Source organism: Panthera onca, chromosome B1 (genome assembly GCF_046562875.1).
Source record: "Panthera onca isolate mPanOnc1 chromosome B1, mPanOnc1 haplotype 2, whole genome shotgun sequence".
Classification (NCBI taxonomy): domain Eukaryota; kingdom Metazoa; phylum Chordata; class Mammalia; order Carnivora; family Felidae; genus Panthera; species Panthera onca.
The window spans coordinates 149,919,400-149,941,310 of record NC_138342.1 but is presented as its reverse complement, the minus strand read 5'-3'; the positions used below and the strand labels follow the sequence as shown (position 1 = coordinate 149,941,310).

At 39.6% G+C, this 21,911-nt stretch overlaps 1 protein-coding gene and 1 pseudogene across 1 annotated transcript; both read right to left on the bottom strand.

Moving 5' to 3' along the window:
• Window positions 1-433: 433 nt before the first annotated feature.
• LOC132661265 (glyceraldehyde-3-phosphate dehydrogenase) lies at window positions 434-1,702 on the bottom strand. The gene has a single exon (XM_078445603.1). It carries the CDS (start codon window positions 1,628-1,630, stop codon window positions 629-631), a length of 1,002 nt encoding a protein of 333 aa, XP_078301729.1. The 5' UTR covers window positions 1,631-1,702; the 3' UTR covers window positions 434-628.
• Window positions 1,703-8,944: 7,242 nt separating this feature from the next.
• On the bottom strand, window positions 8,945-20,311 carry LOC132692954 (large ribosomal subunit protein eL38 pseudogene; annotated as a pseudogene).
• Window positions 20,312-21,911: the final 1,600 nt, after the last annotated feature.

Below are 21,911 nucleotides of genomic sequence, written 5' to 3'. Positions count from 1 at the left end.
GAAATCAGCAGTACATGGATCCTGGCAGACCAAGTTCATACCTGCAGTTCCCAAGTAGTAATTCCAACCAGTAATTTTGCTCATCTGCAGAACCATGTCAGGGGCACACTCTAACCAGGAAACTTGGTTCCCTATCCAAATAAGCCTGCAGGAAGGGCTCCACAATTGCCTGGATTACCTGGTCATGCTTACTAGATGGGACTGGGTATTACATTCAGTAATAGGTGGGACTATGAATGAGCTTCCCTTCCCTGGCAGGGTAGCAGGACAGCACCCAGGGCCTGTACAGCTCATAGTTTGGTGATCCAAATCAGGCCAGAGTGTGCACTTAATTCCTTGGTTAGGTAAGGCCACCAGTTTTGCTCTGCAGTCAGGGGAGGCCACTGGCTGTGCTTTCTGTTTATTTTTTTTTTTTTTTTTTTTTTTGGTTGGATACAGTATACTTTATTGATGGTACATGATAAGGTAGGGCTCCCCAAGCCCCTCCCCTTCTTCAGGGGGTCTGGGATGGAAACTGGAGGTCAGGAGATTCTCAAGTGTGTTGGGTGATGAACGGGGGCAAGGACTCCCCAGCAGCTGAGGGCCTCTCTCTTCTTCCTCTTGCTGGGGCTGGTGGTCCAGGGGGCTCTTACTCCTTGGAGGCCATGTGGACCATAAGGTCCACCACCCGGTTGCTATAGCCAAATTCATTGTCATACCAGGAAATGAGCTTGACAAAGTGGTCATTGAGCGCAATGCCAGCCCCAGCGTCGAAGGTGGAAGAGTGGGTGTCACTGTTAAAGTCGCAGGAGACAACCTGGTCCTCAGTGTAGCCCAGGATGCCCTTGAGGGGGCCCTCTGATGCCTGCTTCACCACCTTCTTGATGTCATCGTATTTGGCAGCTTTCTCCAGGCGGCAGGTCAGATCCACGACGGACACATTGGGGGTGGGGACACGGAAGGCCATGCCAGTGAGCTTCCCATTCAGCTCAGGGATGACCTTGCCTACAGCCTTGGCAGCGCCAGTAGAAGCAGGGATGATGTTCTGGGCAGCCCCTCGGCCATCACGCCACATCTTCCCAGAGGGGCCATCCACGGTCTTCTGGGTGGCGGTGATGGCATGGACTGTGGTCATGAGTCCCTCCACGATGCCGAAGTGGTCATGGATGACCTTGGCCAGAGGGGCCAGGCAGTTGGTGGTACAGGAGGCATTGCTGACAATCTTGAGAGAGTTGTCATACTTCTCGTGGTTCACACCCATCACAAACATGGGGGCATCAGCAGAAGGGGCAGAGATGATGACCCTCTTGGCCCCACCCTTCAAGTGAGCCCCAGCCTTCTCCATGGTGGTGAAGACCCCAGTAGACTCCACAACATACTCAGCACCAGCATCACCCCATTTGATGTTGGCGGGATCTCGCTCCTGGAAGATGGTGATGGGCTTTCCATTGATGACAAGTTTCCCGTTCTCAGCCTTGACTGTGCCGTGGAATTTGCCGTGGGTGGAATCGTACTGGAACATGTAGACCATGTAGTTGAGGTCAATGAAGGGGTCATTGATGGCAACAATGTCCACTTTGCCAGAGTTAAAAGCAGCCCTGGTGACCAGGCGCCCAATACGGCCAAATCCGTTGACTCCGACCTTCACCATCGTGTCTCGGGGACGCGGCTGGCACTGCACCAGAAGATGCGGCTGTCTCTCGAACGGGGAGGAGCAGAGAGCCTGTGCTTTCTGTTTAAGTGCCACTGTATGTGGGGCTATTGAATGGGTTATACAGCTTCCATATGCTCTGGTTACATTCCCTGGTAGGACAGGCTGACAGCTGTATTCAGCATACAAACAAACAAACAAACAAACAAACAGAAATCTGAGAAAGTATCAGTAACCTGGAGGATAGGACATTCGAAATTACCCATAAGAACTAAATAAAAATTTTTAACAGAGTGAAGAAAGCCTCTGAGAATTATAGGACACAAGAAAAGAAACAATATTTGCCTTATGGGAATTCCTGAAGGAAAAGAGTAAAAGAAAGGGATGGAAAGTAGAAGTAAAAGAATGCTAATTAACATCATAAAAACATTAAAAGGTAGTATAAATCTTACTGGTAATGATAAATATATAGTCATAGTTAGAGTCTGCAATATGGTAATAGTGGTACATAATTTATTTATAACCATAGTTTAAAAGTTTAAAAATATAATACAAATAACCATAACTACAATAATCTGTTATTAGTTTCATATGATAAAGATATGTAAATTTTAACAGCAATAACCTAAAATGTGAGGGAGAGGGGAAATAAAAGTGTAAAGTTTACAAGTTCTATTGAAGTTACAAATGTAAACTTAAAGTAAGTTTAAGATATTTTATGTAAGTCTCATGGTAATCACAACAGAAAATCCTGTAGCAATTGCACAAAAGAACACAATAAAGAAGTCAAAGTATACTGATACCAAAAGACATCCAAACAAAACAAAAAGACAGCAGAATAAGAAACAAAGAACAGTGAATCTACAAAACAACCAGAAAACAGTGAACAAAATGACAACTTAAGTCCTTACCTATCAATAATTACTTTAAAAGTAAATGGATTAAATTCTCCAATTAAAATACACAGAGTTGGTGAATGGATAAAAAAATAAGATCCAAAAAATATGCTGCATATAAGAGACTCACATTAGCTTTAAAGACACACATTAGGGGTGCCTGGGTGGCTCAGTCGGTTGAGCCTCTGACCTTGGCTCAGGTCATGATCTCATAGTTTATGGGTTCGAGCCCTGCATTGGGCTCTCCTGACAACTTGGAGCCTGGAGACTGCTTTGGATTCTGTGTTTCCCTCTCTCTCTGACCCTCACTGACTTGTGCTCTTTCTCTCTCTCTCTTTCAACAATGAATAAACATTAAAAAAATTTTAGAGACACACATTGAGAGTGAAGGGATGAAAGAAAATTTTCAAGCAAATGGTAACAACAACAACAACAACAACAACAGAAAACAGGGGTTGCTATATATATAGCAGACAAAAAAGACTTAAAACTAAAAATGGTAGGGGCACCTGGGTGGCTCAGTTGGTTAAGCATCCGACTCTTGATTCCAGCTCAGGTCATGATCTCATGGTTCATGGGATGGAACCCCACATTGGGTTCTGTGCTGACAGTGTGGCATCTACTTGGGATTCTCTCTCCCCCTCCCTCTCTATCCCTCCCCTGATCATGTGCTCACTCTCTCTCTTTCAAAATAAATAAACATTTAAAAAAAACAATAATTGTATAAACTAAAAATAGTAAAAAAAAAAAAAAAGACAAGGAAAGTCATTATATAATGATAAAATATTCAGTACATCAAGAAGATATAACATTTAAAATATTTATGCACCCAGCATTGGAGCACCTAAATATATAAAATAAAAGGAATATATATAAAACATATATATATGTTTATAATATATAAAACATATATATATAATAAAATATATAAAACAAATATATAACTGAGCTAAAAGGAGAAATAAGCAGTAATATGATTAGTTGTGGACTTTAATACCCTACTCTTAACAACAGATAAATCAGACAGAGAAATAATACAGAAACAGTATATTTGAAAAACACTATACACCAAATGAACCTAAAAGACATATCCAGAACATTTTATCCCAAACAACACAATACATATTTTCCAGTCTCTTAATAAGAGACTGGAAAATTTACAAATACATGGAAATTAAATACTCTCCTGATCAACCAATGGATCAACCAATTTCTTCAAAAAGAAATTAAAGGATAAATAGAAAATTTCTTAAGACAAAGAAAAATGAGAACACAACATACCAGAACTTACAGGATGCAGCAAAAGCAGTTCTAAGAAGGAAGTTCATAGTAATAAAACACTTGTATTAAGAAGTAAGAAAGATTCCAAATAAATGATCTAACTCTATGCCTTAAGGAACTAGAAAAAGAATAAACTGAGCTGCAAGTTAGCAGAAGAAAGGAAATAATAAATATTAGAGCAGAAATAAATGAAATAGAAAATGGAAAAACAATAGAAAAGATTAACCAAATTAAGAGTTGTTTCCTTGAAAAGATAAACAAAACTGACAGACCCTTAGCTACACTAACCAAGGAAAAAGGACAATGGACCCAAACAACAAAATTATAAATGAAAAGGAGATATTACAACTGATACTACAGAAATTCAAAGGATCATAATAGGTTTTAATGAATAACTGTAAGCCAAAAAACCAAACAACCTAGAAGAAATGGAAAAATTCTTAGAAACATACAACTTACTAAGACTGAATCAGGAAGAAATAGAAAAACTGAATAGAGCAATTACTAGCAAGGACATTGAATCAGTAAATAAAATTTCCCCATCAGAGAAAAACCCCATCAGATGGCTTCACTGGTGAAATTTACCAAACATTTAAAGAAGAATTAACACAAATATTCCTCAAGCTCTTCCAAAAAATCAAAGAAGAGGGAATACTTCCAAACTTATTTTATGAGTCAGCATTATCCTGACACCAAAACCAGAAAAGGACACTACTAGAAAAGAAAACTATAGGCCAATATCTTTGATAAATATAAAAAGATGCAAAAATTATCAATAAAATACTAGCCAACTGAATTCTGCAGTACATTAAAAGGATCATACACCATGATCAAGTGGGATTTATTCCTGGGATGCACTTGACAAAATTCACTATCTATTCATGACAAAAACTCTTAATAAACTAAGCATAGAAGAAACATATCTCAACAACATAGAGATCTTATATGACAAGCCCACAGCTAACATCATACTCAATGGTGAAAGGTTGAAAGCTTTTCCTCTAAGATCAGGAACAAGATAAGGGTGAGCACTTTTTTTTTTAACGTTTTATTTATTTTTGAGACAGGGGGAGACAGAGCATGAACAAGGGAGGGTCAGAGAGAGGGAGACACAGAATCTGAAACAGGCTCCAGGCTCTGAGCTGTCAGCACAGAGCCCGACGCGGGGCTCAAACTCACGGACTGCGAGATCATGACCTGAGCCGAAGTCGGCTGCTTAACCGACTGAGCCACCCAGGCGCCCCAAGGGTGCCCACTTTTACTACTCCTATTCAATACAGTACTAGAAGTCCTAGCCATGGTTATCAAGAAAGAAAAAGAAATAAAATGTATCAGAATTGGAAAAGAAGACATAAAACTGTCTCATTGCGCAGATGACATAATTTTATATACAGAAAAATCCTAAAAAGACTCAACAAAAAAACCTATTAGATCTAATCAATAAATTCAATAAAATGGCAGAATATGAAGTTAACATACAAAGGGGCACCTGGGTAGCTCAGTTGGTTAAGATCCAACTTCAGCTCAGGGTCACGATCTCATGATTTGTGAATTTGAGCCCCACATCAGGTTCTCTGCTGTCAGTGTGGAGCCTGCTTCAGATCCTCTGTCTCCCTCTCTTTCTGCCCCTCTCCCACTTGCACTCTCTCTCTCTCTGTCTCAAAAATAAAAATAAATAAATAAACAAATGTCTAAAAAAAGAAATTAACATACAAAAATCAGTAACATTTCTATACACTAACAATAAATTTTCTGAAAAAGAAATAAAGACATGTATCCCACTTATAATAGTATGAAAAACAATAAAATACTTAGGAATAAATTTAATCAAGGAAGTCAAAGAGTTGTACTCTGAAAACTACAAGATATTGATGAAAGGCATAAAAGAAGATACAAAATAATGGTAATGTGTCCCTGTTCATAGACTGGAAGAATAAATATTTTTAAAATGCCAATACTACTAAAAGCCATCCATCGATTCAATGTAATCCCTATCAAGATTCCAATGGCATTTTTTACAGAAATAGAAAAAAAACTTCTAAAATTTATATGGACCACAAACCCCCCAAAGAGCCAAAGAAATTCTGAAAAAGAACATAGCAGGGATACCATACTTCCTAGTTTCAAGCTACACTATAGTCATCAAAACAGTATAGCACTGGCATAAAAGCAGACAAATAGACCAATTGAACAGAATTGAGAGCCCAAAAATACACTCAATCATTTATGATCAACAAATATTTGGCAAGGGAGACAAGAATATTCAATGGAGAAAACACAAGCTCTACAATAAATAGTGCCGGGATAATTGGATATTCACATGTAAAAGAATGAAACTGGATCCATATTTTATACTACTCACAACATATTAACTCAAAATGGACTATAGACATAAATGTGAGATGTGAAATCATAAAACTTCTACAAGAAAACAATAGGAATAAAGCTCCTTGACATAGGTGATGGTAATGATTTTTTGGATATGATACCTATAGCACAAGCAGAAAAACCAAAAACAAGTTGGGACTACGTCAAACTAAAAAGCTCTGCAAAGGAAAAAAAAATCTTTAACAAAGTAAAAATACAACCTGCAGAATGGGAAAAAAAATATCTTCATCTGGTAAGGGGCTAATATCCAAAACATATAAAGAGTCATACAACTCAATAGTAAAACAAAACCAAAAAAAACAAAACAAAACAAAACAAAAATAACCCAATTAAATAATAGGCAAAGGACCTGAACAGACATTTCTCCAAAGAAGATATATGAAAGGTCAACAGGTACATGAGCAGATGCTCAACATCACTAGTCATTAGGGAAATGCAAATTAAAACTACAATGAGATACCACCTCATGCTTGGTAGAATGGCCATCATCAAATAGACAAGAGAGAACAAATCCTGGTGAGGATGTTGAGAAAAGGGAACCCTTGTGCACTATTGATGGGATTGTAAATTGGTACAGGCACCGTGGAAAACGGTATGGAGGATCCTCAAAATATTAAAAATGGACATACCATATGATCTAGCAACTTTACTTCTGGAAATATATCCAAACAAAATGAAATCACTGACTCAAAATTCTATCTGTACTCCCACATTTTTACACACACACACACACACACACACACACACACACACACACACGGGAAGCATATTATTCAGCCATAAAAAAAAAAAGAAGGAAATCCTACCATTTGCAACAACACGGATGGGCCTTGAGGGCATTATGCTAAGTGAAGTCAGACAGAAAGAGACAAATACTGTATAATCTCACTTTCATGTGGAATCTAAAGAAGAAAAAACAAAAACAACAAACTCATAGAAAAAGATCAGATTTGTGGTTACCAGAGGTGGTCAAAAGGTACAAACCTCCAGGTATAAAGCAATTAAGTACTAGGGATGTAATATATAACATGAGAACTAGAGCTAACACTGTTGTGTGATACGTAGGGGAGTTGTTAAAAGAATAAATCCTATGAGTTCTCATCACAAGGAGAAAATTTTTTTCTTTTCTCCTTTTTATTGTATCTGGATAAAAGATGGATCTATTGTGGTCATCACTTCACAATATATATAAATCAAACCATCATGCTGTATGCCTTGAACTTATACAGTGATATCCTGTATGTCAATTACTTGTCAATAAAACTAGTGAACAAAACGTTTAGAATTTAAAGTAATGCATGTGTAACACATGACAGACACTTAATGTGAGATTTGGCTATAAACCACAGATTCCCTTACAAAAAGCTTAATTGTCAATTTATAATCTGTACCGTTACCTATTGTTGATCTAAGAATGGGTGGGTCTACACAACCATAATTTTGATCAAACCAATTGAACTTCTAATAGTATCCATACCAAAACCCCACAAAGTTTTAGTGTTTCTTGGAATGGTATAGCAGGCTATATGTATTAACTGAAGCAAAGTTAAATTCAGCAAAAAATTTGGAACTGTTCTTTCCTTAGGCTTGTTGGCACAGTCTGTTTTTTGTTTGTTTGTTTAATCTGTGTTCCACTTTGTCTTTTCCTGCAATTAAGATTAAGGTAGCCAGACAGGGATTACGTCTAAGTTGTTTATCTTTAGTGTGTAAAGGGACAGATTGTCATCAGCCTATTTAAAAGATATCATATCCTAACTCAAACAAAATAAGCCTTTGGTAATTCCTAGCTTCTGCTATAGCTTTTGTTTTTTCCTTTTCTTTTCAGCTAATGTATGACCCTAACAAATTGCCATTCTAATTGTACGTTTGCTCAGTAAATTAAAAAATAGAGTTAATAAGGAAAGCAAATGAGTTAATAAGCCCTTTTGTTTTTCTTAATAAGGCATATCTTAAAATCTAAATGTTAAATTACAGAGTATTATTACAAAACCTCTCATTTGATGACATCTGTGGCTAAATGTTTAGGCCTTTTTGTAAGTTATTGCATTAAATAGTGCTGGACAAAATAAGTTGGTGTATATTTTATTAAATATGCTATTGAGCAAATGAGGTTTAAAAACAAGGAAAGATATCCAAACTGTTGTTTTGACATTGACATAGTGTGTGTGTGTGTGTGTGTGTGTGTGTGTGTGTGTGTGTGTGTTGTTTTGGGTGGCTTACAGAGTAAATTGTTCTAAGATTGCTCAATAACAGGGCTGCATGCTCTGAGGAGCTAGGGTAATGTTTGCTTCTTTTCTAAAGTAAGTCAGCAGAGAGCATATAGGAGAAAGAAGATGATGAACACAGTTGATGTTAACATAAAGACAGGTTGCCTTTTATGTCTTCCTGGACTCCACAGAGAAGAATCCCAACCTCATGACTGAGTCATGAATGTTTCTGGTTAATTTGGGTATGTGGGTATTCTGGTTAATTTTTGCGTAAAAGAGGGAGAGAAGAAAGCCAGCCACAGGGTTGCACTGCTGAATAACCTATGACAACCTTTAGAGATGTTTAAATGAGTAAAGCAATTAAAATCAACACACCTGGGAGGCTAGGCAGAAAACTGGAGAATAATAATTCATTAAAATCCATGCATCTAAGTTGTTATAGTATCTACATGAAGCCTGTGAAGGTGGTGGTTCGGTCAGGCATCAAGGTGTCTTGTAAGGCCTAGTAAATCACCAGATGCTCACATCTACTGAAAAACAAACACATCCACACGCGGTCTATGTACAGAGGTGCATGCACAGCTTCAAGTTTACTATCACACATATACAAATAGCTTTTACACATTTGTGAACAGGATATTTTGACACACACAGAAAAGGAATGCATAGAGAACAAATGTTTTGCTTTGGTGTGGAAGTGAACTTTGATGGAACTTAGTAAAACACAGGCCATTTATTACTGTGATGAATGGCTCTCTGGGGAGTCATTTCCATGCCCTCCCAGCTGGAGTATAGGGCTGCAGTGACAGTGCCGGGTAAGAAACGGACGGAACAATAGGTTCTGTGAGTTCAAGGAGCTGAGGTTGCCCTCCCTGAGTGGGTGGTATGAGCATCAGTTCTGCGCAGCACATAATTCAGAGGGGAGTGATGGATTCTTGCGGAACGTGGAAATAACAAAGAGGGTAAAATGAGAGCAAATTATGAAAGTGCACTTGAATCACCCAACGGGCTGAGGATTTTTTGTGTCAACAGATTCCACTATTGAAAGGTCACAAGCCCGGTGAATTTCCTGATCAAATCCAGAACCTACTATTCCAAGTAACCCAGCGATATTATCCAAACTGGACATCACCGCAATTGTCCGATTGGAGCAACTGGAAAACAAGTATCCTTCCCACCTCCTAAAAAAAAGTATCTATTTGCTTGTTTGTTTGTTCGAATTTTAAAAACTTTAAAACAGGTAAATCGGCATGTCTGGTTCATTTCAGTTGCTTCACTGTGAAACACAGGGACAGGGACTGCTTCAGGCTCCCTGCCTTTTCCCTTTGCCCAACGTGTAAAGGTATCTGTTGTACTAAACTTCAAATTTCACGTTATCTTTATTTTTCTTGATCTTAACATATTTGGTATCCTTTCCCCTGGCTTTGAGCACGAAGTTCTTGCCTTCCTCAATTTTGCCAGGTATGAGTAGGAGACACACAGGGAGAGTGTAAGGACCTGTACTGCCAGAGAGATGCCCTTTATTACCTTTTCCACAAAAAGTTTTAAAAAAAATACAGAGGTTCTTGAAGCAAGACAACTGGCCCTAGCTAAAGTTAAATGAGACATTTTCTTGCTGCTGACCATGGCGTGTTCTTTCATTTATTTCCCTTCCCATTTATTTGTTAAGCTCCTGGCAGTATTTGTAGACATGTATGGAAGCCAGGGGTGCACCTGGGTGGCTCAGTTGGTTAAGGATCATTTATTTCCCTTCCCATTTATTTGTTAAGCTCCTGGCAGTATTTGTAGACATATTAAGAAGCCAGGGGTGCACCTGGGTGGCTCAGTTGGTTAAGGATCTGACCTCAGCTCAGGTCATGATTTCAGGGCTTGTGAGTTCGAGCCCCACATCGGGCTCTGTGCTGACAGCTCTGGAGCCTGGAGCCTGCTTCGGATTCTGGGTCTCTGTCTCTGTCTCTCTCTCTGCCCCTCTCCTGCTCACACTCTGTCTTTCTCTCAAAAATAAGTAAACATTAAAAAAATGTAAAAAACCATATTTAAGAAGTCAGATGCCTGGTCACTGTATCTTAGAATCCCACGCCTGGTCACTATATCTTAGAATCCCACGAAGGTAACAACCTGGAAAAAGCTCTAAGCTCTGCACTGATCATAAAAGGGCCACTTATAACTTAGAATCTCAGCATCCTGACAGCAGGCATCCCCCTGGAGCTCCAACAAGCAGACAGAAATGGTGTCGTGGTGTGGAAACCTGCCAGGACTGCCTTAGTCCTGAGATTCCATGATTGGCTTTGACACTGGGTGGAGACGATCAAAAGCCCTTCAAAAATCAGCCTGGGAGGGAAGCTCCATTGCCTTTTGTTTCTTCCAACCCAGTGTTTCCCCACTGCCCCCTGCTAGGATAGAGACTGTCAACACTTGTGCTCTTAGCTCAGACTTTTTTTAAAGTTTATTTATTTTGAGAGAGAGAGAGAGACAGCACAAGTAGGAGGAGGGGGAGAGAGAGAGAGAGAGAGAGAGAGAGAGAGAGAGAATTCCAAGTAGGCTCCACACTGTCAGCAGGGAGTCTGATGCAAGGCTCAATTTCACAAACTCATGAGATCATGACCTGAGCCGAAATCAAGAGCAGGGCATGAACTGGCTGAGCCACCCAGGTGCCCCTTAGCTCAGACTTTCAGTGGAGAAAAAAACAAAAACAAAACACTAAAACACTGAATTTTGAATCTAAGTTCTAAAAAAAATTAGATAAGTTTTTATTCTATATAATAATGGACCCTAATCCTTTCAATTATCAGAATTCCTTGATCACATAGTTTTCCAAAAATAACAGTTCCAGGGGCCCAACCCAGTAAAGTCTGAGTCCCTGGTCCTGGGGTCAAATTCAGTAATCTGTAATTTTAATGCTCTCCCAGATGACTCTAATGATTAGTCATATTTGAGACCCAGAGATTTAGTTATTTTTTAAAACCAATTGTTCTTAAGTAGTCTTTACACTCAGTGTGGAGCCCAAAGTGGGGCTTGAACTCACGACCCTGACATCAAGACTTGAGTTAAGATCAAGAGTCCAAGGCTTAACCAACTGAGCCACCCAAGGTGTCCCCAAACCAAATATTTTAAAATATATCCTCAGAGATTCCATCCGAACCTACTGCTTGCATTTTCAATATTCCAATTCCAATACTCTACTAAATCACACTATCTCTTGCCACTGTCTTGGAATGGTGAATCTGTGGTTTATAATTATGGTAAATATGGCCCTGCAGAAAGGTTACATTTCATTACATTGTACTAAAATCACTGGGTAACTTAACAGATGAAAAAGGACTTCATACTTCTATTTTAATAACACCCTGGAATATATCCTATTATTTCACAAAGGGTGTTGTGAAATCTTCAAAATGAAACTTCTTTGAGGTCACGTGAATTTCCAAAGTCTGAAAAACACTGCTCTAGACTCAAGACAAGAATTCAAGGCTTTTCCTCCCCTTCTCTTCTACCCACTCTCCCAGCCTCCCTCCATCTCCAAAGGCACTCCTGTGGAAGAGCTCTCATGTGCATTCTTTTTTCCACTGAGGTCTAGTTAGGAAAATAGATACCACACTAGGTATTTGAACAGAGAGAATTTGATATGGGAAATTTGTTGCAGATGTTGGAGGGCTAAAAAAAAAAACGCAAAAAGGAGGACCAAGATAACAGAGCTAGGTAGCAGGCAGCTTCTACTCTTAGGGAAGAGGTTGGAACTGCCAGAACCGGAAGTTGGGGGAGGCCACCAAGAGATGGGACCCAACACCCTTGGTAGTCAGGTGCTTTGAGGAGAGGCTTCATGGATCTGGAGCTCTGACTCCCAAGAGGGCCAATTCCTGGGGCCGCTGCCGCCTCACATCAGACTGCAGTAAGGCTCCGGGAGCGTAGAGAGAAGCTGAAGATACAATTAGTTATTGCTGCCAAGTGAAAGACCACTGATAGGGCAATGCCTAGAAACAGCAAACAGAAAGGAAGAAGGAAAAACCTTCTCCCTTCCACCTGCTGCCCTGTCTCTCACAAGGGCAACCCCAAAGGAAGCCAGATGACCAACGTGAAATATGGTTTCCAGAGTTTTGGCCCCTGTATCACAAAGCAGAGGAGAGAAGGGAAGGTTTGGAGCTGGGGGATGGTATTTGAATCAAGCACAGCATCAGACAGTCCTTTGAGTCAAGACAGTAGTGAAATTTGTTTTGGCAGGAATAAGGTTAAAAGCTGTTGTTTCCAGGACTATGCTTTTTTGATGGTCAAATAATTTTGGGAAAAGTGTAATCCACTCTTGAAGTGTCACGATGCCCATTTGCATATTAAAGGAATTGAAAAGTCCTGCAGTAAAGAAATCTGCTTTATTTTAAAAAATGTTTATTCTTTATTATTTATTTATTTTTAATTTTTTAAAGTTTATGTATTTATTTTGAGAGAGAGAGAGTGTGAGTAGGGGAGAGGCAGAGAGAGGGGGAGAGAGAGAATCCTAAGCAGGGTCCACACTGTCAGCATGGAGTCTGATGTAGGGCTCAAAGTGGGGCTCCATATGGGGCTCAAACTCATAAACCTGAGATCAAGACCTGAGCTGAGATCAACACCTGAGTTGAGATCAACAGTTGGATGCTCAACCGACTGACCCACCTAGGCATCCCTTTATTTTGTTTAATTAACTATTTCTAAAGTGTATTTATTTACTTTTTATTTTTTTTTAACGTTTATTTATTTTTGAGACAGAGAGAGACAGAGCATGAACGGGGGAGGGTCAGAGAGAGGGAGACACAGAATCCGAAACAGGCTCCAGGCTCTGAGTTGTCAGCACAGAGCCCGACGCGGGGCTCGAACTCATGGACGGCGAGATCATGACCTGAGCTGAAGTCGGCCGCCCAACCAGCTGAGCCACCCAGGCGCCCCTCTAAAGTGTATTTAATGTGATTCCTTATTTTTTTTCAGATATAATATTCCTTAGAACATGCAAACAGTATCATAAATGTTCTAATAAAAGGCACCACTTAAGTCTAAACTGTTTTTTTAGGGGTGCCTAGGTGGCTCAGTCAGTTGGGTGTCCGACTTCGGCTCAGGTCATGATCTCGCAGTTCGTGGGTTCGAGCCCCGCGTCGGGCTCTGTGCTGACAGCTCAGAGCCTGGAGCCTGCTTCACATTCTGTGTCTCCCTCTTTCTCTGCCCCTCCCTGCTCATGCTGTGTCTCTCTCTGTCTCAAAAATAAATAAACATTAAAAAAATTAAAAAATAAATTAAAAAACCTGTTTTTTTATGTTAGTTTAGTCTTATGTTAGTTTCTAAAGTTGGGGACATATCCGAGTGAAATAGAAAAAAAAATAGAATTCTGTCTGTAAAGGATTTGACCTATTTCTTTTTCATGTTTCCTGATATCTGTAAAAGGAACATTCTCCTCTGCTCTTAACCATACTCTTAGGTACTCACTCAACTCCCAGAAAATCACTATGACTTGTAACAAAAATCATCAGCTTCAACAAAATCTGAAGGAAACAGGGAAGTGTTACATGAAACTGTATAAGTCATCCCAAGAGCCCTGGGATACTGGCTTCCCTTAAATATAAAATTATCCCGTGGGGCAAAGGATGACTTTATCTTTATTCAAGGAGAGAAAAGGAAACTTGATTACCTTTAGGACGATGATTATTCTACCCCTTCCATGCCTGCCTCAGGCTGGAAGAGGCATCTGACTGTAATGCCTGACACAGACTGAGACTGAAGTACAGAATATAGCACAGTAATCTTGGGGGTGGGTCTGAGGCCACCATGTGACAGATGCAGATGAGCGGGGAGAAAATTTTGTCTGCAAAGGCGGATGCTGAGAGAAAAGGAACAACCAGGATGGAGAGAGAGGGAGAAGAGAAAAGGGGGGAGGGAAGGAGGAGGAGGAGGAGGAGGAGGAGGAGGGGGAGGAGGGGGAGGTGGAGGAGGAGGAAGGGAGGGGAGGAAGAAAAGAAGGGAGTAGGGGAGGAAGGAGAGAGGGAGGGAGAGAGGAAGGAAGGAATTAAAAATAACTGCCTGATGATTTTCCAGATTCCTTGGGGATTAGCTCTAAATTTTCCCTATTTAACTAGAATGTTTCATTTTATAACACCACAATGTCCAACTAATTATGAGTGTCCCCATGAAGTTATGCTAATCTGGCTTTTACCTTTGAGTTGGATTTTGCTCATGAAGACAGCTGATTCCTGTCTGGAAATGTGGAAATTTCTTAAGCAAAAGCAGTGTGAATTAATTTTACTATTCCATTCCTTATCCTAAAAACAGGTACCAGAAAGTTCCAAACAATTGATTGTGGGCGAAGGTAGCCATCACATGACTTGAGCACACTGCCTTTCATCATGATGTGCTACCTACAGACCTGATACAGTACTAACTTCGTATTAAGACATTAAGACCCAATTTTAGTTCTGAGGAACTTTTCCATCCTATTCATTTGGAAGCTGATCAGTTAAGACAGAAGACTCTGGTAGTTTTATCTCCAACAACAACATCACAAAGGACAGAAGTTCCTGAGCCAGAGACAGGAGAAACCAAGCCTACTGGTTAAATATGTATAGTTCTAGGAGTTAAAATTTGCTATGGGCGCCTGGCTGGCTCAGTTGGCAGAGCATGCAATTCTTGATCTCTTTTTTTTTTTTTTTTAACGTTTATTTATTTTTGAGACAGAGAGAGACAGAGCATGAACAGGGGAGGGGCAGAGAGAGAGGGAGACACAGAATCTGAAACAGGCTCCAGGCTCTGAGTGGTCAGCACAGAGCCTGATGCAGGGCTCGAACTCACGGACCGTGAGATCATGACCTGAGCCAAAGTAGGACGCTCAACCAACCGAGCCACCCAGGCGCCCCCAATTCTTGATCTCTTAAGTTTGACCCCATGTTGAGTATACCGGTTTACTTAAAAATAAAATCCTTAAAAGAAAAAAGAAAGAAAGAAAGAAAAGAAAAGAAACTCTCCCATTCACATCCTAGCAGACACAGTCTTCCTCTGAAATTAGGCTTCTTTCACTGGATCTGGCTTCACTACTAGTCAAAACAACGCTTAATATTTCCCCAAACCTCAGTCCCCTTTGAAGGTGACCTACAAAGGGTTGCTTCCATTTGTATTCTCTTGCCTAAAGGAACAACACATCCTCCACCTCCCAAATTCACTGGCTTTGTCTTGCTTCTTTTTTATTTGGTTCTCACTCTTTCCACTCTTTTGGAATTAGTCTACATTCCAAACTTGACTTCAGCTGAAATACAAATTTAAACTTCCTTTTGCTCAATGGCCCACAGTTGAAGGCTAGCAGCTGGGCCTATCTCATTTAGGTTTCCTCATGGAAGCCCAGCAGATGCAAGAGGGAAAGTTCTGAAAATAACTCAGAGTATCCTCTTGCCCAAAAGCACAACTCTGGTCCTGGGTTGTTTTGTAAGTCAAACAACCTATGAAAGAGTGCACAAATTAACCCCTTAAAGGCCTGAAAAATTAATCTTAGTAAATATTTTAGTAGTGCTTGTTTCTTCTCTTTAACACTTTTAAATATGCTTATTTTATAATCTATTTCTGAAGTTCTTAGGGTCTAAGAACTTTGTTACTGCTAATGATTCTGGATTGTTTCTTCATGTATCTTGTAATTTAGGACTGTGAGTTCATGTTTGGGGATACTTTATTTAGAGGAATCCTGTGCAGGGTTGAAAATATGTCTTTCTAGAGAAGACTTTTAATTATTTCTCTTGAGGGCACCAGTATTGTTATCAGCCTGAGAATGGTTTTTATACTATTTTGTTGGAGAATCTAGGCCTTCCAGAAAGTGTAAACTCAAACCTCAAATCTGACCTAGGGGAGACTGAGGTTTTCAGGTTTTTTCAGGTTCTTTCTTTCTTTCTTTCTTTCTTTCTTTCTTTCTTTCCTTCCTTCCTTCCTTCCTTCCTTCCCTTCCGTTCCCTTCCCTTCCCTTCCCTTCCCCCTTCCCCAGCAGATCAGGTTAAACAAAAGAATTTCCTTTAAACCTCCCTTTGGGAGAGGATAAACATTTTCAGTTCTCTTTCACAGATGTACAGTCAGTCAAGGGTTCTTTATTTGAGGGTCTTAGATACAAGTTTTTGCCCCTCCTGGACCTGAAATGTGTCTCCTGTACTTTCAAAGCCATTAAAACACAAGCCCATTGTTAACTAGACTGGGAAAAAAATAAACCCAAAACAGTAAAAAGATCAGTTTCCAGAGTATTTTCTTTACTTTCTTATTAGCACTTCAAAGTATATTTATTATATTTGTATCCATTATATCTGAACAATTTTTAATAAGAGAGTTTTCAGATTAGTCAGCAATATTGCTAGAAATGGAACTCCTCTGTTATTATTTTTCAGGTATTTATACTTCTAACATTTCTGTTCTTGTTACCGGTCAAGATTTCTTTGTATAGAAGTAACTTCTGAAAATGGACTTGCTTGGTAACCACTTTGATCTCTTATAGACTTACAATGAAAATATCTTCTTCGTGAAAAGAAGATTTGTGCAATTATCTTCTGGCCTCCATCAACAGACACAATCAATATGGGGAGTGCAGCACTGCTTGTTGTATACCTCTCATAAACATTGTTCAAAAGTTTTCTGGTACTCTCCAAAACAAAACAGATAGTATGAGTGCTTCCTTATAAGAAAGCTTCTTTGGAATCAGCTTTGAGGAAGGGGAAGAAAGAAAGAAAGAAAGAAAGAAAGAAAGAAAGAAAGAAAGAAAGAAAAAAGGGAGAGAAGGAGGAAAGGAAGGAAAGAAGGAAGGGAGGGAGGGCGGGAGGAAGAAAGATGGATTCCTATCCCTTAAGAAATCTAGGTTCTTCCTAAGAAAATCAGGATTTAGAACCTAACTCTAATATTTAAAATTCTCTCCATTTTCATTTTCTTTGGCTTGACTTAAATAGAAATCTTTGAGTGGGAAAATTATAAGACTATGCTTTTATAACACTAAAATTCACTTTCAACTTGGTCAATTTAATCAAACTCAACCATCCATTAAAATATATATATTATCGAGAAAAGAGTTATACTGAAAAATTGCCTAGGGTAATGCAAATCTCATATGCTGGATAGAATATTCATAAGGCCCTATGATTTTTGAAAACTATTAATGCAATTTTTGTCATAATTTTACAAATCTTCTTAGGAATGGTATTACTTAGCCTTTCTTGGGCATCTATTTTACTGATTGCCAATACAGAGAGTATTTGGATATAACCTAAATTCTTCCTTCTGCAAATCAAACATACTTCCTCTTGTTCTATTCTTAATGGAGACCAGATTCTTAAATAATAACCCTTCATCTTCTTGAAGACCCACCCTCTCAGCCATGCATTCCACTGCATTGTCTTAGTTACCCAACACCATGGAGGATATCCTGAAGGGAAAAGTTCAAGATCAAACAAGATGTCTCTCTTCATGAAATTGCAAATACAATTTTCCCCTTTCTAGTTTTATTAACAGAGAGAATTTCTCTTCAAATAACACTCTGAAACCAAACATGCCACAGAAAATGTATCACTTTTAAACTCCATAGAGGCTTGAAAATGTTACTCTAGTAAACGTTTTCTAAATAATACTATTTGTAGAATAATTACAGTCTGAGTCTTTCTGTCATTAGTATCAAGTGGCTGATTCTCTAATGATTCTCTTTGCTCTAAGAACACAATGATTCAGACTGTTTCTGGCATGTATTATTTTGTTCAAAGGTAAACTTTGATTCTGTGTCTCTCTTTAACTCTGTTTTCAAAGTAGCACCCTGTGTTAATCAATTCAAAATCAATCAACCTGGATAATTAAATTCTATGCCCTTCATTCACATCTATCCTATATCCCTGCTCTTTCCCACTTCTACCCCAAACACATACAAAAATATAAAGCCTTTTATTCTCAATAATTGTTCTTATGTCTGACATTTTTGGGATATTTATACTTTTTCCCCATATAGACCCTCTCTTTATGTGTCTATTAATCCCAGATAGTAACTATGTATTTATAAGATCATTACAAAGAACAGAAGGAAAAACCATTAACAGTAAATAGATAGTTGCTGTTTAAGTACTTGTCGCAACCCAAGATTTCTGTTAAATACTTTATATAAGTTATGATATTTAATTGCTTTAGCAACCTGTTATGAGTTGAATTTGTTCCTTCCAAAAAGATATGTTGGAATCCTAACTCCTAGGATCTCAAAGTGTGACCTTATTTGGACATAGGGTCTTCACAGGAGTAATTGGGTTAAAGTGAGGTCTTTAGGATGGGTCTTAATCCGGTATGCCTGGTCTTCTTATAAAAGGTGTAAATTTGGAAACAGAGATGCACATATGGGGAGAATACCATGTGAATATGAAGACAGCCATCTAGAATCTAAGGAACAAGGCCCCAGAGCAGATCCTTCCTTCAGAGCCCTCAGAATGAACCAACCTTGCCAACACCTTGATTTCAAACTTCCAATCTCTAGAACTGTGAGAAAATAAATTTCTGCTGTTTAAGCTACCCAGTTTGTGGTACTTTGTTATGGCAGCCCTAGAAGACTAAAGCACAACCCTACAATTTAAGCCTTATTCTCTTTTTATAAACAAGGAAACTGAGGAATAGGAAGATTAAAAACCTTCCCCGGAGCCACACCGGTTTTAAGTGCAGGGCTATCATTTACTGCAGATCTGTTTTGCTTGACGGCCTGGGTGCTTTCCACTATACACACTGTCTCCAAACTTAAGTTGTTAGCTCTTTTCTTCATCTATATATATAAGAAAGCACACACAAACACACGCATTGTACACAGGCTTACAGAGTATACCTAAAATTGTATAGTCAAGGTATTTTTATATTGTTTGTTCTGAGGTGAACTTGTAGAAGACACTTCTCCATGTTTCAGGAGTTACCGCAGAAAACTCAAGAGGTAGTAGAACCATTGACCTGATCTGGGAAAGCAAGGTTATCCACTGGTGCCAAGGGTATCAATTACCTTGCTCTGGACATCAGTGAGCAATTGAACAGACATGAGTGGGAGGGCCTTTGGTTGTGGTGGGAGACTTTGTCCTTCCCTGACTGATTGAGATTAGCTATGGGGAATGGAAGGAAATATTTGATTAGTTTTCTTGGGAGAGAATCCCAGTTCAAGTTGGGAGGGAGGCAGTAAGAGACCCAGAGAACAGGTCGTTAAAAAAACAGACAAAGATCTGAGAGGAAAGACGAATTTCCCCACTTGAATAGCTCCTCCAGCAGAAACGCTGGACAGATGGCCAGTTATGCCAAGAAAGGAACCATTAGCTACAGTGGAGTAGATTTTTCACTCCATGAAGGTGTCTGGCCAAGGTGGCAAATAGGGACTGAAATTCGGCCTGCATTCCCCCAACTAAGCTGTGTGCCGTGGAGGTGCGCTGTGCCTTGTCGGCAAAAAGTGCATCTTTTTTCTAATTTACACAAAGGCATTGCAAAGGTTACCTGTGGCCCAAGAAATCATTACTTCAAGATCAGGGCCTTTGCATCAGACCCTCAGATCACTCCTCTGTGCTGTGGGATAGAACACTGCTTGTTGGTTATTGTAGAATCAGAAAGTAGTACTTTATTAACATAATAATTTTATGTTTTTGAGATTTTTTTTTTATTTCCCTTAAAGTTTTTGTTGTTGTTGCTGTTGTTGGAAAGTTCCTTTTTTTTTTTTTTTTCTTTAGCTAAAGAAGTAAAGAGATGCGATTCTTACTTCTGCTTTTCTCAAATTGGGACCTTGTGCTCGCTTCGGCAGCACATATACTCAAATTGGGACCAAAGTTACAAGAAAAAAAAAAAAAAAGCAGGGCTGTGTGAGCTGTTAGCAGACAGGTAGATATATGTAGAACTGTAGTGCTAGGGCTCACCAGTTGGTTGGCTCCTTTCTTGGCATAGGTGGCCATCTGTTCATAGTTTCTACTGGAGGAACTGTTAAAAGTTAGGAAACTCTTCTTTCCTCTCAGAGCTTTGTCTGTTTTTTAACCACCTGCTCTCTGGGTCTCTTACTGCCTCCCTCCCAACTTGAACTGGGATTCTCTCCCAAGAAAACTAATCAAATATTTCCTTCCATTCCCCATAGCTAATCTCAACCAGTCAGGGAAGGACAGTCTCCCACCATCCCAAGATCACCACTGGAGGCCCAGTTCTGCTGTGCAAATTAGGCCAATTGACTTCCTAAGTCTCGTTTTCTCACTGTAAAATGCAAGTTTGTTCATTCATCCAACAAATATTTACTAGGTGTCCACTATGTGCCCGGTAATATTTTAATATTCCCAGGGCAGGGTGCCTGGTTGGCTCAGTCCTTTAAGGGTCTGACTTCGGCCCAGGTCATGATCTCATGGTTTGTGGGTTGGAGCCCTCAGTGGGTTCTGCACTGACAGCATGGAGCTTGCTTGGAATTCTTTCTCTCCCTCTTTCTCTGTCCCTCCCCCCACCTCAAAAATAAATAAATTTAATTTAAAAAAATATTCCCAGGGCAAGGTTCATGTTCTTATGGAGATTAAGTTCTAGTTTGGGGTAGGAGGAAAAGACAAACTATAAGCAAAATATCTGTATAATTTAATGGACGAAATTCCTCTCTTCACAAATGCATCAGTGTGCCTTTCTCTTTTTCATTTCTTGGTATCCTGTTAGGCAGAGCCATTTATCTACCAACGACTAGGGGAGGGGATAGAGTAATGTAGCAGGAATGCAAAATGATTTAAAGAGTATTTAGTTGCTGAAATCCAAATAGGGTCTCTGAATCAAGAGCAGGATAATTTATGAAACCCAGGGTTTTTGTACAAACTGAATCAAGAAGACTGACTGACTAGGGACACCTGGGTGGCTCAGTAGATTAAGGGTTGCTTGATTTCAGCTGAGGCCATGATTTCATGGTCTGTGAGTTCGAGCCCTGTGTGGGGCTCTGTGCTGACCGCATGTAGCCTGCTTGGGAATCTCTCCCTCCCTCTCTCTGTCCCTTCCCCATTCACACATGTGTTCACGTTTCTCAAAATAAATAAATAAATAAAGTTAGAAAAAAAAAAAGAAGAAGGCTGACTGACTAGATACAGTTTTATGTACACATGGAGTAACAAGGAGGATATGAGGTGGAGGAAGTTGAAAGTCCAAGAAGGGGGAAAGGGGAGAAGGGGAAGGCAGACACCAGTGTCTTTGTTCTCTGCACTCATTTCCTTGAGCAGAACTTCAAACACCTGGAAGGGTGTGGGGAGAAGCCGGGTTTGTGGCTCACTTCCACAGATGCAGCACGGAAAGGCTCCCAGATAGGGTTGCCATATAAACTGCAGAAAGTCCAATTAAATTTGAATTTCAAATAAACAATGAATAATTTTTTTTTTTTTACATTTATTCATTTTTGAGAGACAGAGAGAGAGACAGAGCACATGCCGGGGAGGGGCAGAGAGATAGGGAGACACAGAATCCGAAGCAGGCTCCAGGCTCTGAGCTGGAGCACAGAGCCCCGACGCGGGGCTCGACCTCACAAACCGCGAGATCATGACCTGA

Bases quoted from the DNA above. Each gene is read 5' to 3' on its own strand.
- LOC132661265 (XM_078445603.1), bottom strand. From the start codon at position 1,630: ATGGTGAAGGTCGGAGTCAACGGATTTGGCCGTATTGGGCGCCTGGTC.